Source organism: Neodiprion fabricii, chromosome 6 (genome assembly GCF_021155785.1).
Source record: "Neodiprion fabricii isolate iyNeoFabr1 chromosome 6, iyNeoFabr1.1, whole genome shotgun sequence".
NCBI classification, from domain to species: domain Eukaryota; kingdom Metazoa; phylum Arthropoda; class Insecta; order Hymenoptera; family Diprionidae; genus Neodiprion; species Neodiprion fabricii.
Genome location: NC_060244.1, coordinates 3,105,471 through 3,123,850, shown reverse-complemented (window position 1 = coordinate 3,123,850; position 18,380 = coordinate 3,105,471). Strand labels below are relative to the sequence as shown.

The window sequence follows — 18,380 nt, the reverse complement described above, 5'->3', positions numbered from 1 at the left end:
AAACAAGTTAAATGACGGAACTCATTGGCCTGTTGTAAATTTGAAGGAAAACTATGTACATCTGAATTTTAACGAAACATATCTACGCAATTGAAAGTTTTTCAAGTACAAATACCGCGTTGTACGAGAACTGTGTGCAGGCTGTAATAGATGGTGAAAAAGTATGGCTTACTGATAGCAGTGACGTTCACCCTGAACCTTCCTAAGGATGTTTACTCTGTAGTAGTAGCGAAGGGCCCTGCTCATCTTGTCGTAATTCATCGACAGATGATTCTTCTGGATGCCCCAGAGACGCGCCAACCCTGGCGGATCGACGATCTTGAAAACTCCCGTTTCCCGGCTCTTCCACGCGATATAATGGGTGTATCTTTGGGAGGGGTCGTTCAACAGTTGTTGTAGAAAATCCCAGAGAAGTCGACCGTCTGTAGAGTAGAGCGTCAAAGGTTACATCCTACACATCTATCAATACATATAAGTATATAGGACGATGTTGTCTCCGGTTTGGATTGTTCCGTAATGCGGTGATCGTTCATTTTCACCACATCGGACCCATTCGCGGCATGTTTCCGAAGGGGTGTTTGTGTTCGGGACGAATGGTGGGAGCCATAATAGACAATATCGGTACGTGCAATAATTGATAAACAGACGTCGTTCAAAGGCTTCCAGTGAGTAATTCTTTCCGATAACGTTTCGAGCAATGAAACATGCAACGAATAAGGGAGAAGAATGAAATTTGACAACGAAAAAAAAGTAATACGCAGCGAAAAACCGTAATTTATTGTACTCACTGGTGTTCGGTTCGGGTGGGTCGCTTGGAAAGAATTCCCTAGGTGTCCCGGCTGGCCTAAAGGTCCCCGGTGTGACGTGCATCATTTGAGATGTGAATGTGGGGCTGGGCTGGTCCTTGAAGCATACTTCGCTCAATCTCTGAGTCGCCAGGGCGGTCGGAGTCGCCGGGGGACTGTTGCTCCCCCCCGTCTGGTTGTCCTCATCCGAGTCACTCTTGTAAACTTGGGTCTGTGGCTCGGCGTGGCCAGGAGAACCGGCCTGGCTGTCGACGGACGGTGCCGGTGAGAGGGTTACGGAATTGGCGGACATTAGGGAGGCAAGATTAGCCGCGTAGGGATTCTCGGCCCACGTAGGCGTCGGGGGGTGGGAGTGGGGGCTGAGGGGATAGGCCGAGGGTCTCGTTGGCGTAACCGGACTGCTCGGCAAGCATCTCTGTAGCTGGTTAAAGTCCCGGGCGAGCATCGTCAGTACGTTGTGAAGAAGGTCACCCGCCCCGGGGCAACGCTCCCCGAAATCCGATTTGGTCAGCAGGCAAAGAGCCTTGCCGTTCATTTGGAACATTTCCATATCAAATTGGGGAAGATCGAATTCACGCTCGGCCCAGCGTAGAAATGCGGCGACGTCCTCCCGAGACCATATTCGGGGGTCCGAAGCTGTCAACGATAATTATTTCAACGTTAGCATTGTTTTTAGCGTGCACGATAAATCTGGATAAAAACCAGGTACGATAAAAAGAATAACTGGAGACATGTAAGTCGCAAACGAATGTGAGAGTGTTTCTTACCGAGGCTGGTCGGCAGGTGAGTTTTGAAGTCGAGAAGAGGACTCGGGGGTGGATGCGCACTCGGGGAGAAGCTCATTGGTCCGTAACGCCACAAAAGATCGGTCGGGCTGAAGGGAAGCGTTATGCCCGGGGGAAGGCGGGACTCCATACCTGTCATACCGCCACCAGCAGATACCGGCGGTAACTGAGGTAGCTGTGTAGTCGAGAGCAGTTTCATAACACGTGGTGGGGTCGTCGCAGCTTTGGCGGCGTCTGTCATTGGGGAAAAAAAGAGAAAAAACGGACGACATGAGATACGTGCAACGTTCGTTTATAACCTTGGCAGAGGCTTATTCAAGTAGCGACACGCTCCTCGTATTTTTTAGTTTTCTTTTTTTTATTTTTACACATATATACAGCTATTATAGATAGGAGCATCTTATGCCAGCCATGCGTCAGCTGTCTGCACGTATGCATAACAATTTGTAATACGAGCGAGCGGTTTGTGTACGACTACGTCTACAAGCTTGTGACAAAAGACACCTTCATTTTTCATTACTTTCTCACGTTGTTACGAGTACTGGCGATCAGCGGGCTAACAGCTAGACAGAATTATCAATATCGTTATTCTGTAGATAGACCCTATGTGTATACCTAATTGAGTAGATTTTAGTCTAGATTCGGTGTACACGCGACGTTCCAGCTCGACTCGTTTCAATAATGCATACCAACCGATTCAACGCAATATGTTCACACCTCGCGAACGTAAGCATGCGTATTATTTATTCTCGATCGTATCACGTTCGCTAGTACAGAAACGTAAACGTTCGACATGGAATGTAACTTTATTCCTACGTAACTGTGTTACTTGTAAAGGCCGTAAGGATCGCGTATTGGACATTCGCTTATTATTTGCAACAGAGGTATAGGATGCAGACTCCAGGCGAATCGATGTTGCGAGTCAGTTGCTTCGACATTTTAGTGAACAAACGTATGTGGAAAGGTGAAGATAATAGCGAAATGAATACGCGAACAACTTTAATCATATTTGCATGACAGGGAAGTGCTTTGCATTGTACATAGCGGCTCGAAAACCATATCCGCTGTTTATTATACACAGCGATTTAAATATTTACATATCACTTCCATTCTTACCCATACCGTTAGATTAGCAAAATTTTCACACCCCAGCACCAAGTTGATACGGGACTGAAAATGTCTACTGATTTACTCAACTTCGAAAGGTATTATGAGAATTCAGAGAACAACGGCAACTCAACGCGAGACCAATCGAAAAGAAAGCAATTCCAATACCGTACGATCGCCAAAACGGTGCCGCAGGTTCGGATATCGATGCAACGATAAACGGGATCGCGTGAAACGTAAGAACAATGATAGACGAGATCGTCGCTCGATGCGGCCTTTCGCTCATCGGCCAATTTATAACGCCTGCAGCTTGTACCGTTTGTACGCAAATGGTTATCATGCGCACTTGTAACAAGAATCACCTTGATGCGTACACGTGTTGTACACGCATTACAATGTCCGTATATAACATGACCGAACAATATTATAGATTATACAGGTATGTATATGCATCGCGATCCATAAATACCTACAAAGTAAGTATACCTTCTTGAAATGAGACAATAGGTCGAAGAGCAAAGGTGCGAGACGTGCACCGCATTATGCTATTAAAGAAGTTCGAATTGTATGATAAATTCGACGTCGCACACTCAGTCAAGACAATTGTTATGGACTTGACTATACAGCTTGATCGAGTGTATAATACGGCAACACCAATGAACGTTATTCGCTAATTGAACAACGATCGGTTGTGGTTTCTTTTCTACGGCAAAACAAAAGTTAGAGGTTGAATTAACATAACGATATTAAAAAAAAAATAACGTTTGAACCAAGCATGGATCCTTGAAGAAAACCTTATTCCAATCCAATAAAATTTCTTAAAATCCAGCAAATTTTTGTCATCGCTGTACAGTTGAGCCGGCAAATTGGTCGATTCGTATTTAGAGGGAAGTACGAATAATGTACCAACGTCAAGCAATACCGTGTGTCTATGCACAATAAGGCTAAGGCAACTCCTATGACCTATAGCATATACGGTTATAGTTATCGCTTTCGAGCGGAAGTTTAAAAAGAAAACGCAGTTGCCGCCGGCACCGGAAATCCTCTGAGACCGGATCTGAACGCTGACCTCTCACGATTTTTCAAGTATTTGTTGTATTATTTTACATACCGAGACTTTCTTGTACGCATACGTACACGGTACAGAGCTTAGACATTTACGAAATTAGTTTTCTTTCAATTTCTAAACCAATATCATTGGGATTATTATCACTGTACGAGCTGTACTCCCACGAGTCAAAGGTTCTTCTTTTTAATGTTTTATTCATGCGGGTTGTATAGACGGTAGGAAGAGGGTAGTTGCATAATACATTACGTGAGAACGGTCGATACATTACAGAAAGGTGATCGACAATGTGCGAAAAAATACCAAGACGATGCTGTACCACCGCATATATAACCTATGAATCATACGCTTTAGGTACGGCTTAGCTCTGGCGAACGTCGTCGGTCTTACACACTTATAAAATTCATATTCGCTTGGATCCTTTTCCTTCCCCGTCAATTTTTAACGCTGGTGTTTGAGCCGTTGCCGTTTCGTTTCCGAATAAACCGAATTGCACCAGATTCGAACGTACAAGCATCACACTTACATGCATAAAAACACAGGGTATACACGGACGTGTTATCTTTGCAAGGATTGAGGTCGTATTGACTCGGCGCATGCCGAACATAAGCTCAAAGTTTGTAACTACAACACAACGAGTATAAACAGGAAAAATATCTTGGGATTGTGGCCCTTGTTTGCCAGGCGTTCCGAATTCCCGATACAACGTTAGAGTTTAAGCTTTTACCGATTCCTGGGCTAACGTGTCTTCCTTGCGGCAATAGGCGGCGTTATTTGCGGACCGCAAGCATGTACATTTATTATGTATATTTATTTATTTATATATATGTACATAGATATCCACGTATTGTATAACGGAAGTACACGAATATTGTTTGTACGCTTGTATGTTATTATGTACGAACACGCGTACGAAATGAAACCTGGCGTGGAATGGAGGGAGAGGGAGGAATGAGCACATATTCCGCACACCGAAATACAATTTTGAAATCTTGGCGAGAAAGCTTAAGCTGAGCGGCGCGGCGCGTTTTTCGCCAAGGACCTTCCTTGTTCCGTCTCGCGTCTCTGGCTACATCATTTTGTAGCTCTCGCTTCCTGGTTGTATATTTTCAGCGTATCGCTCACCGCTCACCACAAAGCACACCGTGTACCGATCGCTCGAGTCCGTCTGCTTACGTCTCTACGAGATGCCGGGCCGTACTTGGGAGAAATTTCTTATCCAACTGCGCGGAGATACGTGTAATAAGCCCATACCTAAGTAGGTATTACATGGCGTATCGTATGTACGAGTATATCCATAGCTCATTGTCTTAGTTTAAATTTGCGTTAATTCGTTAGACGGTGAGCGGTGTAAAATTACTGGGAATATATCCTATGAAAATCAAACAAACCCTCCTATCCGTACGTACGATTATAAAATAACCCGCTGGTAATATTGATACCGTAGAGAATGTTGCCCCGGTCACTCTTGACGTTAAGTTTTGCGGGACGGAAAGGTTTCGGCGCCGAATAACAACGTATTCAACTTATTTCTAGTTATTTATTATAACAGCTTTGTAGGAATATAACGACGATGACGGTGATAACGTCATCGGATTTTCGAAAGATAAGACAGCGCCGTTGCAGATCCTGCTCCTTACAGTCCGATATAAACTGTCTCGTTCGCATCGCGACGCGTTTCTCGTTTGGCAAAAGTGACCCCGTTGCGAATTAATCGCAACCCAATGGCTCAATTCGCTTTCGTTTCGTCGAGGGCACGCAGCGAGCGACGACGACGAGGGTGACACGTCGTCGTTCGACATGTTAGACGTACATCATCGCAACGCAGCAGCATCATCACCGACGAGCCGAGCGAGGCACGTATTGGCTGAGATCGGCTACGGGTTCAGCGAACCATTCAAGGTCATCGGGAAGCATCGAAGCATCGGGAAGAAACAGGAAGTGAACGGCATGGAAATACGCATGTATGGGTACCTCTCGAGAGATGAACGGTACGATATTTAACAGAGTCTCCCTCTCGTCAAGCCGTCACGTAGCTTTTATACTTCTCGCCGGATACGCGAACCGACAAGTAATCCTCACGCGATATTAAATCAAACAACCGTTAAAAGCGTCGTTTCTGCTCGTTCTTATCGTGACAAAGGCGAAAAATTTTTGCGTTTCGGTATTTTTTGTCCCTGAAACACGGCATAAGACTCAGGAATAGGAATAGGAATTGGAAAAAATTTGCCAATACAGCGGACAATAAAAAAAAAAAAAAAAAATAGAAAACCACTAAAGTCAACGAAAAAAAGGAATCGCTCCTTGAGTAGAAAAAAAGAAACCTATGATCGAATATTTCGCAATTTACGTTGGCAAGTAAAAGTCGGATGTCCGGGTGTACCAGCAGCTGAGTTACCCGGATCCGAGATGTGCTGGCTCGATAGCTGCCGCGACCTTGTAGAGTGCTGTATTTACACGTATACCGTATAACGTATGGTGTGTGTATATATATATATATATATATATAAGCGGATTCTTTGTCCGCTTCAAGGAATTAACAGGTACATACGTATACTTACATAGCGACGACGATCTACGCTCCAAGTTTTCGTCTATCGCGACGAAGGAGACGCAAAACCAGTTACCGAGTTTCGTTGCAATGAATTACGGGTAATATTGTCTCTGTCCCATGCCAAGACTCGGTTATAAAATACTATATACGGATTCACGGTTGTCATTGCGAGGAAATAGATTACGTTACTACGAAAATAAAAATGGCGTATTACGCGGTGCTTTTATCCATCTACATGATTAGCGAAGAAACGAACATCCATTTCGCGCTTGTCGTACCAAACAAATCATATCACGTACCGTCGTCGTATTGACAAATAACGGCGCTGCGTATGTTGCATTATCGCTACTTGTTGCAGGGACAATGAACTTCTTCCATCGGCGATGCGAGCGTCGCGTCGCAGTGGTATCGTTGCTTCCATTTGTTCTTTTTCTTTTTCTTTGCGACACTTACTTTTTTTTTTTTTTGATTTTTTTTTTACCATCCGTAAAAAGAAATTAATATTTAAAAAAAGAACTCGCGTCCGAAAATGACAGGCGACATGGAGCGGGGTTTTATGATACAAGAAAGTGATATATTTCAATGCCAATGCATACCTCTACTCGGACATTATGTATTGCACGCATGTTTTCGTTGTTTCTGCATAGCTCTACTGATTGTGAGATGTATTAATGTAAGAAAGTGCAACCCCGTAAGGCAAGCAGTGACGCAAACCGCTAGCGTTATACGTGTGATACTAGAGGTGAAAGTAATCACCGAGGAACAATAACAACTGTCCTATATATTTATATCTTATCTACGACATCTTTCTTTCCGACGACCGTTGACCGCTGAATAGGCTAGGCTGTTCTTATGCTCGTTGATTGTAACGGTTTGTTTATTGTCAAAAACAGGATACAGCAAAACAAAATTTAGCGTTCAATCGCGACGGAAGTAAAGCAAGGAGGTAAAAAGCAAGTATAGCGTCATTCTCATCAGTGTACATAAAAATCAAGGATTTTAAACAACTATTTTATTTTATTCATCGCGAAATCGTTTACCTCTGATGTTGAATTAATTAGTCCACGAACGGGGCCCCGTACAAAAATCTTGATGTAAGGAAATAAGGAGTTGTCAGAAGTACCGAAGACCGATTTCCGCACAGTATGCGCATATCAAAAATTGACGTCACAGAAATCACGTGTAAACAGGTTATGTACTCGATGTTGCCAATTAATCTCCGTATATTCTATTAGCTGAAAATCCCAGTTTCTGCGATCAAAGGTTGCAAAAATGACCACACAATCACTAAAGGAAAAAATATCAAACCTACACGACGTCACCTTGGACATGTTTTCCGATCGGTTCAACTAAAGCGTAAGCGCGTTGTTTCACCTTATTTCCTTACACGACGACGTTATATACATCAATAAATTTTCATGGTCTCATTTCATCTCAATTGCAAGTTGCATCCGAGTGTACAGCAGCGCTTCGGAACGCACGTTTTTATCAAACCCGCCGTCGACCAGGCTAAGGTCCATCCGTTCGAGGTGTGTGAACCTACACAACTGCCAGCTCAAGTACACTCAAGTACGCTATCGTGGCGAACGGACGCGTGGTAACACTGGGAACTGCCGACGACTGATAAATACCGAATGCCGAGCGAGTGTCGAGTCTGCTGACGAGGTGTCAGTGACCCTTCGTCGGCTTTAGCTCCAGGGCACCTGTTCCCCCTGCCTCGGGGCACACACGCGACGAAGAAACGACGCGGGAGGTGACGCCGATGTGTCCCACCTACTATTTATGCGTTATCGCATCTCGGAGAGTAGGATAAGCCGCGGTAGCGGACGCGAAGCAGCTTCCACGAGTAATTGTCAAAAAACCATGGAGGAGCTTAACTTTCAACTATTCGGAGAAGAGGAAAGATGAGACAACAAAGAAAAACAAGAAATGCTTTGCAAAATTACTTGCACGACGACAGTGTGGAACACACGTATTCGATGTGGAAAAACATAAACGGAACTAAACTGATACATATATTGCCATTACTTATCAACGGCAATTCTGTGTCTAATAGCAAAGTAGAACCCCGAATTCAGTTCCAGTAACGGCTGTCGTATAAATATCCGGAATCTGAATGATTCGAGCTTTTCGTGTCGGCGTATGTACGAGTGAATAAGAGTTTAATACACTTGCGAAAAGGAAGCACCGTCAAGTCAAGGCTTCCGAAAAATCTGGTGCAACGTCATGTGATCAAACGTAGATGTTGAGAGCCGCTGATCACTTCCCGAAGCTCAGAGCAATGTTAAAGGCTGCACGTGCATGCGAGAGACGAGTAACGCTAACCGGAAGTCGATAAAAACCTCGCTCTACCCTCGTCACTCGGCACCAGATTCTCGTCATGGGAACGAACGAGCGAGCGCTGCCGGGGAATGGTCCACGGGTCCGGGCGCGTTCCAGAACTGCTTGACACCGCGACATTCTTGGATTTTTTAATACTTATACATACCATATACAAAGTCAATAACCGGCATAGGCGTTACGAGACGACTCTTTACGGAGTGGTCGAATAAGGAACAACATTGATGAAAGAATAAAAAAAAAAAATCGGACAGAGCGCAAGTTTCCTCAGGTGTGTAGAGGTACCTTGGAACCATGCGCCTTTTAATTAGGTTGAAGTCAGTAACGTTACTACTACGTTCAGAAAGAAAATCTTTACTTTGAATATTAGAATTTTCTGAAATTCGGCTAGTAAGTAGTAACAAAGAAAACATGTTAAAATTTTTGTCCACAGTTCAACTCCTTCAAAGTCTTTCTGAAATTGTAGGATAACTATTTTTTCCATGATGTTTCGTTACGTTAACGTTACTAGCATCAGTCTTCTACCCTTTAGCACTTTGAAGTTCACAGACGTCGAGAGAATGAGCATATTAATCTGCTGTCTCTTATAGACGTTGCGCGCCGCAGTAGAAAAACGTAATTACACGTAGATGTCCTGAATACCGATCCCTTTTTAAATATTACTTCATTACTCAATGTCTAACATCCTTCAGATTTTAATCATTTTATACATTCTTTAGTCTCCTATAAGCTGAAAATTGATTCCTGTGATTGAAAATTTTATATTACCATGATCCTACAATTGCTATAACGGTCGGAGTTTCATTTTGATCTGTTTCAATCTTCGAAATGAAATCGCTTTTTTCCGATATAACCTGCGCGAATTCCTGCATAACTCTGAGCTAGGAATGAGCATAACAAGACTTTAGGATAACAAACAAAAAATCGAACATAAATACGACATATTTTTCATGTGCTCCACTTCGCCCCAGATTTTCAAAAAAAGAAATACTCGTGGTGCGAAATTATTAAAATATCGTATTCTGCATGCTATCGGAGGCAAAATTCCTTAAAAGGGGTCCATTTTGTCCGTGCTGCTACGAAGTGTAAAATCTCTCGAATTTCAGACTATATTTGGATTTCGCGTACGAGGGTCCGTTCTATCATATTATACGTGCAGGCTCGCCGGATAATCTCCTTAAACTTTGTTATAAATATGCGAGAAGGAAGTGTCTAATAATAGACCAGTCGGTCGGTCTAACGATGTACGTATGGGTTAATACAGGAATAGGAGGTTCGTTCGCTCTTGTCTGCGATCCAATTCGTAATAATAGTTGTAACACGCCGAGGAATTCTTGACCGGGTGTGAGCGAGGCGTGCTCGTCGAGCCGAGGATAGATTTTAAATTTGCGCTCTCTATTACCAATCTTACACCTATGTGCATCCATTATAGGTCACACCTTATGCTCATAGTTGCATAGTTTTCATAACACGCGTATATCGATAATAATAGATAATTATAATCTCTACTGTGGATAACCTACACCGCGACGACTAGAAGTTTTATACATATATATATATATATATATATAAAAGAATACTTCGAAGGAGTATATATACATATATATATATATATATATATACTCCTTGGAAGTATTCTTTTTCTCGTCGCTCGCTTTTTGCCTATTTCTTCTCTTCATTTAATTCGAGACTACTTATTACAATCATTATCATTTCTTCCTCTTCCTGTTCCATCATCGTTATTTAGTATCTCTATCACTTAAAAGCGGTAAAATTACCGCTCGTGTATCGCCACGCTGCTTTCCCCATTTCTGCATCGAAAACACATATGTGTGTGTGTGTTAAACGACAGAGCAGCACAGCGCAACGCATTCTCAGACTACGGACAGACCGGATGTCATCCATCGCTGTAAAGCCATGCCCCGTTTTTCCCCGGTCACCGATTCTACCAGACTCCCTTGCTACTCCGTCGTCTTCAACTTCTCTTCTCGCCTCGAGTTATCTCTCGAGATGAGATCGAGGAGATCGACGGCGTTCCGAAAACGGAAAAACGTCTACCAATTATACAATAATATTACATGCATACGCTGTGACAGGCGTTTTCCTCGGGGAGAATGGGGCAAGAAGGGAAAAGAAATAAGAAAACGAGGGGGGGGAGGGGATTACGGAGTGCTGCTACGTGTAAACGTATCACCTGTAATGTCGCGGCGAGGCACATTTATATTCACCTTCATCTTTCTCTCGTGTAATCAGCTGCAGTAGTACTACTTTTGTTCTTTTTTTTTTTCCTCGAAAATTCCATTTATATCCATAGGTAAATGAGTGTGTTTTCTTTTTGCGTTTATCGGATTCCGACCATCCTGACCTAGCATTTCGGATTTTGATCGTAAGCCGTTGAGAATCCAGCTACTCAAAGTGTGTATACAGTTAGGTACGTAGCTATTTTAATAGCAAGACATTACGACATAGATTACAATAGGCGGTTTTTCTTTGCCCGAAGACAAATAAAACGCGTCGGTGGCTGTTCCAATATCACATAACCGTATTGGTCGAGATCCGTTTCGATGCCTCTTACAACAATTAGGCGTGGAAAAGTACTCTTGGAAAGTGATTATATTATAAATCGTCAGCTGTTGCATTTGTGTGCCCGACTCTCTCGCTCCAGCATTCGATTTCGAACCGTTCGCTACGTACGTTTCGTACATTGATATTTATTGCATGTGCAGTAAATACAGTAGCCTCCTTATCGCCGGTGTTAAGGACTGCTCAACCCGTAATGACTTTCCCAACTTCACCCGAGCTAAACATCCTCTATACACCAGGCTCTTCGTCAAAGTTTTTGACAATGTATGCCGGTAAGCCAGCCGATACGTTGTGACTGCAACATCACCACGTCTGTGATAAATCCTGAGTAATCGATCGCTGACGGTTTTAGGTTTTAGCTATCGTTGCCGAGGATAATTCCCGGAAACGTGTATCGCTATCTGGCATGGATGGTTGTACATAATGTTCGGTTCGACTGCTTACGGAGTACGTATATAAATTCCGGCAATTATTCCTCCACGCTTGATTTCCGGGGCGTGCACGTAACTGATGACGATCTTACGTAATCTGTAAATTTCACGAAGAAGACAAGTCGCGAACAGTTTTATCGCGTTAATTTCGAAACTAGGCGTATAAGCGGGCAGCTACCGACCAAAAGTAAACAGGAAAATGAACTTACGACAGGCCCGCTTCTTTCCTTATCTCAACCGCGTGCTTTTCTTATCACTTCTTCCAGAATTTACCCATTAACAGTTTTGACAATTTTACACGCTGCAAAAATTTCACTTCCCCCGCACGAGTTTAAGATCCAGATAATGGGATATAAACACGTTTCACTCCCTCCCTTATCGCTCGAGAATATCCAGCTGCGAGCTTCACCGAAAGATGGCATTGCGCGCAGTCATCGACAAAGGAATCCCCACCGCGCTCAGTGTTATGTACCGCTCTATAAATACGATCCCAACCATTTACGACCATCTCTCAAATCATTCGTTATTCGTAACGATGCGTATGTTCGTATTCAAAATCAATTCTCCAATTAATCGTTGGTCCTTTGTCGTCCAGCCGAAACATACCGTAAACAGTGATTTTATGCTACTCGGTGACTTACAATTTCATCTAGCGAAAGATCGCTGCAACGTCAGTCTTGAGTACTTTCAATTTCGGTAAAAATTAATTTTTTTAAATTATGATCAACGTACGTATATCCAATGAAGCAATGCTGCCGGAATGTACGGAAACATTTCAACGTTTGTCTACGCTTAGCGGTAAGCCCCCCCTTCCCGCCCGTAACTCCATCCGACCAAGAATCGATTAATAAACAAATTACTCATAGTTTCAGTTATACCGTGGAAAGTTCCCGGAAGTATTGCACTTTTACTCGTTATTAGTCCGTAAAACTTCGTAGAATTAGACCGTCAGTGTTTTGACAACACAAGGTTTCGAAGAACAGCGCCACACACATCACTTGTGCGACTTCTCGATTCCTTAATTTTAATTCGCTCCGGTATTAACCGAAAATTATTTCGACAATTATATATTTGTTCCAAAAACCGGTGAGGTAGTTGCATCGCATTATTCTATCAATTGCACGTGATTCCGAAAAACGTGCGACACCAACGTTACCAACGGGAGGTAAGTGAGTAAGATTTGACGAACAAAGGTGTTATAATAATTACCTGTCGTCCCGTTTAAATCCTCCGATAATCACTGGCACTTGCCGCCCAGTTGTGGTTAATATGTGTCACTTCGACGGTGGTCATTGGATAAAATCCACACAAGATAAATTGTCACCAGAAATTTGTTGTACTCGCGGTACATACATACATACACACATATATATATATGTATATATCACAGATAAAACTGATAAATCATTTATTTCGTTATGGCACCCTCCGTACTGAGATGAGTCTTTTCTTTTCTTTCCAATTTATTTACAGATAAACATATGCGCGCGTACGGGTCTTTAACATCACACTCCCGATAAGGTTTGAGAAGAAGGAAGGAATAGTGAGGAACGGGGTAGATGGGTGGGTAGGGGGGGGGGGGATGGTGTTGAAAAACTAGCTTAACCGTACACTGAGCGTAACGTAGCCAGTCGCGTGTTCGGTACAATTGAAGTTTTGTTCATCACGAATAGAAAATCGTATGAGTTTCTAAGTATAACAACACACACTTTGGGAATACACCGGCTAAACTCTGTTATACGTTTTAAACTCCTTTGTATCGCCGTAAGTATATATCGTATCCAGTAGATCCCTTCGCGGTTCTCAGTTCGTTCGTCTCACAAACCCTGGGCACACGCGATGTTCCACATTTGAATCAACATTTATATATATATACATATATACTTATTACACGTAGTTCGCGGACAGCGGTATCAAACGACAATACATATAAAACGGCCGTCTCGTTTTGAGGTTGGCGAGTGACTGATCCTGATCGGCAGTTCCCTGCCGCGCGCGCTCGTCGCTCGAGAGTCGGGAGTCGGGTCGGATCTCGGAGCCGAGGGAGCCGCAATCAGCCGTTCCGAGTACACCTCTTCCGTCCCACTCTGAACCGATTCCGTCTCGCTTCCGCAGCCGTTACTGCAGATCGACGATGGTAGCCGGTGCCTCTGTCTCTCCCTCCACCCGACACCGCCTGCGCCGTCACCCTCACCCTCACCCTCTCTCTAGCCGCCTCGCGTTTAGGAAGTACGCGACATCAAATAAAAGGTTATGCATGCCTCCGTGCCGCGCTGGCGCATCCACTGATTGGCAACCGGGCAGAAATCTCGGCGCGCGATAGGCTCTTCCCGAGCGTCGAACGGAAATAGTCGAAGTCTCCCAAGCGTCGAGTGGTGGATGAAGGGCGGGGGGGGGGGGAGGCGGACCGCCAGCGCCAGAGCGCGGCAAGAGGCAAGCAGTCGGTGTAGAGGGGGGAGAAATCGGTCGGTCGGTCGGTCGCTCGGTCGCTCGGTCGCTCGGTCGGCCGGTCGACCGTCCGGGTTATTACTGGCTGCTGGGCTGCTGTTGTCGCAGCCGAGAGGGAGAAGGAAGGTGGAATGAGGAAGGGGGGGGGGGGGGGGGAGCATACTTCCTTGTGCTTCCTCGCATAGATGCGTGCACGTCTGTCGCGCGCTGCGTCGGAGTCCGGGGATAGATATGCGAAGGCGGGGTTTACGCGCGACTATTCTCAATTCTAACGTGTTTACAAATGCATGCTTATGGCTCTTCGATTAAAAACTACGCGTAGATTGTTATGTCCGTTTTATTATTACAGACTGTTATGTTATTAGCAACGTCACGTTTTCTTTCAAGTTTTGAACATCTCGTTGCGCAAGACGACGGTCATTATGATTTTCTCATATTTACTTGTTTATCTTTGATTTGAAACTGAAAGTCGTATATATATGGGTGATTGTGCGTTATTACATGCATCTGTTTCATATTCCGCAATGTTACTTTTTTCGCAATACCGATGAGAAGATTTTCACATTGCCAATTGATTACAAGTGAACACAGCGAGACATGCGTAAACATCGCGCCTTATCGTCGACAGCGCTGATGTCAAAATGTCACATTAGAACAGAGCGGGAGATGGACGATGTCTACCAAATGCGAGGTGCGTTGTCTTATCGCATGCGCAAACGTCAAAGGGTGAAAAAGGGTAAAAAGGTAGAGTCACGCGTGATCTACGTGCGTCCAATTCCTTTCACCTGATTTGAAATCAGGTACGGTACGTCGAATTCCTACATACATATTATACATAGCTGCGTACAACATATACTATAGGTACAAACACTTTAGGCCGTTTAGATTGCACGTCCTAGTTGTGGCCGGGGGTGGGTACGATGAGGGTTGATCCATCGATCCACACAGCGGGCGTCTCGGCGGGCGTTGAATCAACGCTTAGTTGCAGTGGAATGTCAGAAACCGTGAAGAATGTCTGTCATAAACGCATTGAGATGCAGCGAAAAGATTCGATGCATGCTTCAGATTTCTTGGAAAACAGCGCCGCGTCGGAGTGAGAAAGAGAGAAAGAGAAGCAGTGAGCTATAGCGGACCCATAAGCCGCCCTTCGGCCGTCCGCCCGCAGAGAGGACATAACAGGTCGAACAGGTTTGTGGGTGTCCGGACAGCTACCTGTCCACTCCCCCGCCGTTGCCTTAGACTTATCCAGGCCCCGCTTAATTCCTGCGGAAGGAGCCCTGAATCGGAGCCCCCCTCTCTCTGCTCCTGCCTTAACTTCGTGACCCTCTCGCCTTGATACAGTCCGGCGAGAAAGTAGCCACCCTTTTAGTTCCGAATTTTCACTTGATCCTTCCGCACGTATATACAACAAGATCACCGTTGCATATTTCAGTTTATTTTTTTTTCTTTTCGAAAATTACACGAAAAACAATCATACAACTGTGTTATCCGCGCATATTTTTGTGTATTTTGATGATGACAAAGTGTTAAGGGTTGGTCATACCGTGTATATACCTATAGGTAAGTATTAGAAAGGGTAGGGAGGGAAGCACCGTTGCACTAAATAATAATAGGTTTATACCCAATGCATTTCCGTAGTACGGTGTAGGGTTGTGAGTGCAATACTGGAACGTCGTATAGAAGACCGAAGCATACCATAGACCATAACTCTACCATCAGCGGAGATTTGTCCAAAGCAAGTCCTCTCGGCAGGACTTATCCGTCCTTACGGGTACACGCACACACACACACACGCACACATTAACCCCGGATCGTCGTCGCTTGATCGGTCGACCATAATACGTTATTTCTATAGACTCACGCAGGTTACACCTGCAGTTGTATTACCTGAACAAATTTCTGTCCCGACTCAGGGTTCAGGCTTTGTGTACTTGCAAACCGAAGGATTAACGTTATCCTTGCCATATATTAATAAATATTGTTTTGCTTCAGGATCGACTCGGTGCGGACGCCCCTTCGTCGTTAATCGTAGTCGAGACGGACAGGCATTTTCTTCCAACGAAAGTTTTCATTCGATAAACGACTAATTATGGAGGGATTTACGAATAAGCTTTATCGTAGTTGCATATGTATAACAACTGCGTACGAAGACAGGTATATGTAAGGTACACGCCGATTGTACCTCCAACTTTGTACAAGCGGACAGAGTATTGAATAGATCGGTACGTCTACCCAATTACTGCTGCTGGTACGTCATTCCTCGTAACATAATATCCACGATGATAAGGCACCAACGAATCGACAGTGATTTCGCAAGTCAAGTAATTGAGGATACTCAAAATTTACTATCTGATAATCTCGTTGTTGAAGAAATTTGGCATTCGCCTGTCAACGCTTAGGTATTACAATACCTGTCCCTATACCGCAAACGACCTTTGTGTACCTTACATTGTACCATACCCCTGACCTAGTGGGGTATAAGAACTAGGTACGAGGGGTTTTTAGGGCCGGGGGACAGAAACGAGTCATAAACAAATCTTTCCGGGTGAAAAAGGATCTCTCATCGTATCCCGTTGCAGGATTTCTTTATATATATGCACACCTTGCCTATCTGTATTTGCTGTATTACTTATATTATATATCTTGCGCGATAAATACACGCGTTGGTTTATGTTAGTCATCGTTGGTGTCCGGTATAAAAAGAGATAATTATCAATCCGAGTATTACATTTTCACCCGACTGCATCGACAGTATTATTTATTGGCACTATCATTTCATAGTTCTGTTCACCCTGTACCTCGACAATTGGACAAACGTATGAACCACACGGTGTATTTATTAATCGTTCCCGTCACAGCTCACAACGTGTATTCACGAGTGAGCAGTCCGCCGGATATTCTCGCAAATTTGCCAAGTGCAAAAATGCAGGTTTAACTATTTACAAGCAGACACCCTACAGCCAGTCTTGAAGTTGCGATTTCCAACCCTTATATACCTACGATTTATGCGATCATTGACACAACATATTCGTTGACCGAGTTTCTGGTGAAATTGTACGCAATGATTATTCTACCGAGGAATTACGTCGAGGACGTTGTAATACATATTACTCGGCCCTTCTCTTTGTACGCTAGTTGCAAATAATTCGATCATACTAAACCGAAGCTTGATGTTGCGGGCTGCATGTTACGTTTGTAATTGCCATCCAAGTTTAACCAGATGAGTACACGAGTTAAACTGTGCTGGTGGGTATACGATAAAACGAAAATCACACACTCATCGTGAATGGTAACTTAGTTGCAGATTGGTAAAAGCAACCACAGCGCATTGCGTTGTTTCTAGAGAATATTATTATCATTATCCGGAGTTGATGAGACACGATATTTTCGAAGAGTTCGCTAATCAGCCGGATTCTTCTCCCACCAATACCACCTTCCACATTCTCCTTATTCTCCTTTTTCCCATTTCATAATTCTTTGAAACGGAAGTGCGTAAATTGCAGATAATGTGGGCTGAGCTGTGTCGAGTGAGTCAGTTTCCTTGGAGGTACAGAGCCGAGACCGGGCTTCCGTTACCGTCGAGGCATAGTTCCTTCCTTTATACGGTCACACAACAGTATACAACTTCTACGGTAACCATTACTCAAACCGATACCGAGTCAGGCAGCCCGGAACTAAAGATGAAGACTCGGTTGTTGAAAACTATATAAAATACGCAGCTCTTGCCCGTCTATACGACTGACTGATTATTAAAATTTTAAATTCGTCGATGATCTCTGATGTCTATCTGCTAATAAGATAATAATCAAGAATTGTGGTATATTATAACCGTCCTTTGTCAATTGTATCGCGCTCGCATCGCACGAGTATATTTATATTATACATGTAACGACGGTATCCGTTCTTCATCGCGCCAACAAGCTGAGTGATTCCAACTTATTGTTGGCAGGCACCGCCTTGATATGAAGAATCCAGCGCGTCATCCACAAGTGGGAAGCAGGAAAAATATTTCGTATCCCCAAGCGAGTGTTGAAAACCGGTTCCAAGTAGATTCCTTGTTGATTTGCAAACGGAAATCCCTCCGAGCTGACCATTAGTAGAAAAATTCTTGTATATTTTTCATATTCCCATACGTACCGTGTAATACAGTGAGTGGAACAAGATCTTAGCAAGTTGAAATACTAAATGAAGTGTTTTGTCTTCATACCGGGAAGTGAATAGGTAAAAATGAAGACCGTAATTCGCCTTTCCAGTTCCGGG

General features: G+C 43.8%; 1 protein-coding gene and 1 long non-coding RNA gene across 3 annotated transcripts in view; one reads left to right on the top strand and one right to left on the bottom strand.

The window, feature by feature from the left end:
* Positions 1-18,380, bottom strand: part of LOC124185219 (ets DNA-binding protein pokkuri) — a 96,667-nt gene that overhangs the window by 2,564 nt on the left and 75,723 nt on the right. Inside the window, exons 1-4 of one of the 2 annotated variants that reach the window (XM_046575757.1) lie at positions 12,882-14,134; positions 1,574-1,825; positions 789-1,442; positions 173-422 (exon numbers count right to left, since the gene is read on the bottom strand). In XM_046575757.1, coding sequence (XP_046431713.1) covers positions 173-422; positions 789-1,442; positions 1,574-1,790 — 1,121 coding nt within the window. In that variant the 5' untranslated portion in view covers positions 1,791-1,825; positions 12,882-14,134. Of the gene's footprint in view, positions 1-172; positions 423-788; positions 1,443-1,573; positions 1,826-12,881; positions 14,135-18,380 lie in introns of those variants that run through there. The other variant, XM_046575758.1, reaches the window with a different exon arrangement.
* Positions 14,701-16,778, top strand: LOC124185223. Its single transcript, XR_006871352.1, has 3 exons — positions 14,701-14,925; positions 15,006-15,308; positions 16,113-16,778. It is a non-coding gene; the product is annotated as an uncharacterized LOC124185223 (long non-coding RNA).